At 42.6% G+C, this 3,833-nt stretch overlaps 1 protein-coding gene across 1 annotated transcript; it reads right to left on the bottom strand.

Moving 5' to 3' along the window:
- Nucleotides 1-3,422, bottom strand: PLL5 (pol-like 5). Its single transcript, XM_022292761.2, has 4 exons — nucleotides 1,566-3,422; nucleotides 1,331-1,444; nucleotides 498-762; nucleotides 1-390 (listed from the first exon to the last, which is right to left on the bottom strand). Exons 1-4 carry the CDS (start codon nucleotides 3,237-3,239, stop codon nucleotides 275-277), a joined length of 2,169 nt encoding a protein of 722 aa, XP_022148453.1. The 5' UTR covers nucleotides 3,240-3,422; the 3' UTR covers nucleotides 1-274.
- Nucleotides 3,423-3,833: the final 411 nt, after the last annotated feature.

Raw genomic sequence — 3,833 nt, 5'->3', positions numbered from 1 at the left:
TTGGTTAAAAAGGAATACCAATTATTCAGAAATTACAAATTTTCCTTCTTTGACAGTTTTTTTTTAATTAAAAAGAACAAGCTTTTACACTTTACATCTCCTTGCCACCTAGTAAACTGCAGAATTAAGTTCTAGGGGCAAATTCCAAGAGCCTTAATCTCTGCATCTTACAATGGTGATAAGGGAAAAGGAGAAAATTTTAACATAAAGAAAAAAGCCTGACCTTTTCCTGGATTCTTCTCTATATCATCTACCTGCTTGTTTCCTCTATTTTTTATACACATGATCTCCAAATCCTCCCTTCTAATGAAATTACAATGATCGATACATCGTCATGGTACTTCCTCCGGTCGCCCTGCGGTATTTCGAGTAATTCGTGGAAATCCATACCTGTATATCACCATAACCAAGTTAAGAATTTGAATATATCAGTGTTGTTATATTCTGAAAAGATGAAAAAAGAGAAGGGTTGTAGGGCGGGAATCTTTTCGTCGTACCAGCTCTCTTGGCAGCCCGAAACAGAAGTAGTTCAACCAGATGTTGAGCCGGGTCTCCCTCGGGTTGCAATGTGATGAAAAGTTCGACTTCAGAAACAGCTTCTTCGTTTGTGAAGTACTGGTAGAGTCCATCAGATGATAGTATCAAAAACCTGTCCTTTGGTCCTAATCTGTGGTGGTAGAGAGATGGTATACAATTGATGTATGGCGATCTCCCGACGTAGTCGATTCGGAACATCTCCAATAGTGCATTGTTCCATTTAGGCTGCACATAGGAAGAACACAACATCTGTGTCAACGACTGCAATCTCGGGATCGGGAATCAAAATTCCAATCTCAGATAGGAAATCTCATGTATTAACAGAATGATGAAATGCAAAAATCATATAACTTTGTGTCAATCCAGGGTGAAGAAAATGATTCAGTTATAAGTCCCTATGCCAAGCGCCCAGTTCATTAAACAAACTGAATTCATCCGATGGACAGAACCATATAGCATCGATATGCTATAGTGCTTGTAGCTGAAGTTTAGATATTATGCAATGGATGCATTCGACTGACCAGTTTGGACACCAGAGTGATAATGGTAGTTCCATGCCTCGAAATGTTTGCTTGGAACATTAAACGAAATCAACTATAATGAGTATAATCAGTTCGGAAGATGAAAGGTCAAGAAAAGAACAGTTGCAATCCAGATTAATGCATTTCAGATCAAACTAGCAAATCGGTTATCAATTCAACATTCACTAGAAAGATAAACACTAGATATAGTTTGAAGCGATCAATGCAGCTAATTGCTTCAGAAGAACAATCCATATAAGAGCAACACCAACCTGTTTGAGAAAACCAGCACCGAACGCACGGGTAACCTTCAACGAGCCTTTCACACGGTCGTTCATCACTGCACCAGCATCATCGGGGTGTTCATTTTTAATTCTCTGAACTTCCTGAAATACAAATCACAGCAAGAACTATATCAAGCAACAGAAATGCATCAAAATCCCAAAGGATATCATATCATATCATATCAGAAAAAAGTTGTCTTGCATTTTAGAATACTTATATCACCTCATCAACACTGGTGCTGTGATCCACGGAAAGCTGAAAAGCAGTAAGGTTGGCGGGGGTGAATCCTCTATCACCATCTAACGCTTCAATGTCATGAACTGGTTCTTCATTGATCTTTTCCAAGTCGTTCCGAATCTTCCCGAGCCAATAATCGGGCTCGGCCTTTTGCGCTAAAACAGCCCGGCTGTCACCAACATTCATCACATAAACATCGTCTCCCTTCATAAGCATCACAAGCACACACGAACCCATCAAAGCCAGTTCAGGATTTTCCACAAGCATCTTGTCTGCAGTATCCAAATAGGCCTCCTCTGTTTTCTTCAATGCCTGAGACAGAGCTTTGAGGACATCCGAATTATTAATCGACCTCGAACCGTTGGACCCGGATCGATTCAGTTGCTCCTTTAACCTCCGATCGAGTTCTAATCTTTCCCGGTCCCATTCGCACTTCCACCGCCGCTGATTATCCTCCCACTTCTCGGCGGCTCCTCGAAATTTCCCTCTTGAGTTCTTACCTTTCCTTCTCCGAGAATTCGATCCAGAATTTCCATCTCCACTAGCGCAAGGATGATTTTCTTGTTCCACACAATGAGAACAAGCATCACTCCCCCAATTTCTCTCCGAATCACTGTCATTAATCCCTAAAGAATCTCTTGTTTCTGAATAAGGATTCTCAGATCGTACAGGGGAAGTGGCCGGAGGGGCGACTCCGGCGGAATCGAGCTTCTCATCCCATAACAAACCTTTGAGCTCCTTGTGAACGGAGGAGTATAAATTCGACAAGAGATAATCGGGAGCATCTGGGCCGTTGAATCCATCATAAATCCCTACGAAAACCCACCCATGTTCTTCGGAAACCACAACATGAACTCGATCTTCCCCTGCTTTCCCCTGAGCCCACTGCAGATTCTGGCTCTCCATCGAATCGTCATCCTCTAGACTTCCCTCACTACTGAAATTCAAGCTGCTCACAGTCAAATTTTCGTTATGCTTCTCGGGCATGACGATCCAATCGGGTTCTTTAACCGCTTTAATCGGGGCAACAATGGAATTCTGCCCTCGATAAATCGACTTCGAAATCGCGCTTCGAAGAATCCGGATTAAGCGGCTTTTTCTGGATCTAGATCTGGAACCGAACCCTCCTCCATGAGAGAAACTTCTCTGAAACTCACCGGACGCAGAATTATCGAGAGGACCCGAAAAAATCCCCCGATCCAGTGGACCCGACATAAACCCTCGCTCAATTGGACCCGATAAAAACCCTCTCTCCAGAGGCCCGGAACATGGGATTCCACTGAAATTCCCCGAAATCGGCCCCGAATTGATCATGTTTCGAGGGATCGGCTGCAAAGGGATCGAAGCAAACGAAGTGGAGCTCTCAAAAGCCGCCGCTCGATCAATGCTATTGTAGGAATAGAGATCGATAAGAGCCGTGGAGAGGGGCGTCGATGTGTTGGCACTTACAGAAGCGCCGGAGATTGATCGGAAAGTGGTGGTTTCCTCCGAATGAACTTTGGACAAAGAAACCCTCAAAGGGTCCGGCCGGACATAGCAGAACGAGTGGCCGAGACCTTCATCGAGAGGATTCGATAGCAGAACGGAAATATCCGGCCGCCGGCGATTCTCCCCAACTCCGGTGAAGCAAACGCCGAGCTTCCCAATCCCGTTACCCATCGAGAAGAAGAAGAAAAAAATGAAAACTTGAAAAATAAAAAATAAAAAAAAGCTAAAACTATGTATATTTCATGGCAGAACGAAGGAAGAAGACGGAGGAGGAAAGGGAAGGCGAGTGGAAAATGAAGAAGAAGAAGAAGAAAGGGAGACAGAGGCGTTGACTTTGGAGTAACGTTGTTTGAAATAAGAAAAAACGCCGTCTTGGTTTTCAAATCTTTAAGAAAATTAAAAAATAAAAATAAAAATTGAAGAGGAAAGAAGAAAGAAAAAGTTATTATTATTTTTCCTTATTTTCCGTAGCGTGGGGCGTTGACTAAGGTTGGAAGTTTTACTCGGACTCAAATAGGCGTCTTTTCTTTAGGGTTAAAATAAATAAATAAATAAAAAGAAAAATCGGTAACCGAGACAGTGTTGTTCACGCGCGGCTTGAGTGGGGCCCGCTTTCAAATCAACGGTCCCGAACGAAACGTTTTGCACGCGTATAACTCGCCGATTTTGGAATTGGATTAAAATTAAACTCGAAATCCAGAGAATTAAATAAATGGAAAAAAAGTCAAACTGCAAAATTGAAGTTTTTTGCATCGCATGGGAAAC

Source organism: Momordica charantia (genome assembly GCF_013281855.1).
Source record: "Momordica charantia cultivar OHB3-1 chromosome 2 unlocalized genomic scaffold, Mcharantia_2.0 BLBB01000002.1, whole genome shotgun sequence".
Lineage (NCBI taxonomy): Eukaryota > Viridiplantae > Streptophyta > Magnoliopsida > Cucurbitales > Cucurbitaceae > Momordica > Momordica charantia.
This window is presented reverse-complemented; position numbering and strand designations above follow the sequence as displayed.

Coding starts and splice junctions, on each gene's coding strand:
- PLL5 (XM_022292761.2), bottom strand. CDS start 3,239: ATGGGTAACGGGATTGGGAAGCTCGGCGTTTGCTTCACCGGAGTTGGG. Junction 1,445..1,565: donor ACAGCACCAGTGTTGATGAG/GTGATATAAGTA, acceptor TTTGTATTTCAG/GAAGTTCAGAGAATTAAAAA. Junction 763..1,330: donor GTGCTGGTTTTCTCAAACAG/GTTGGTGTTGCT, acceptor TCCTATGTGCAG/CCTAAATGGAACAATGCACT.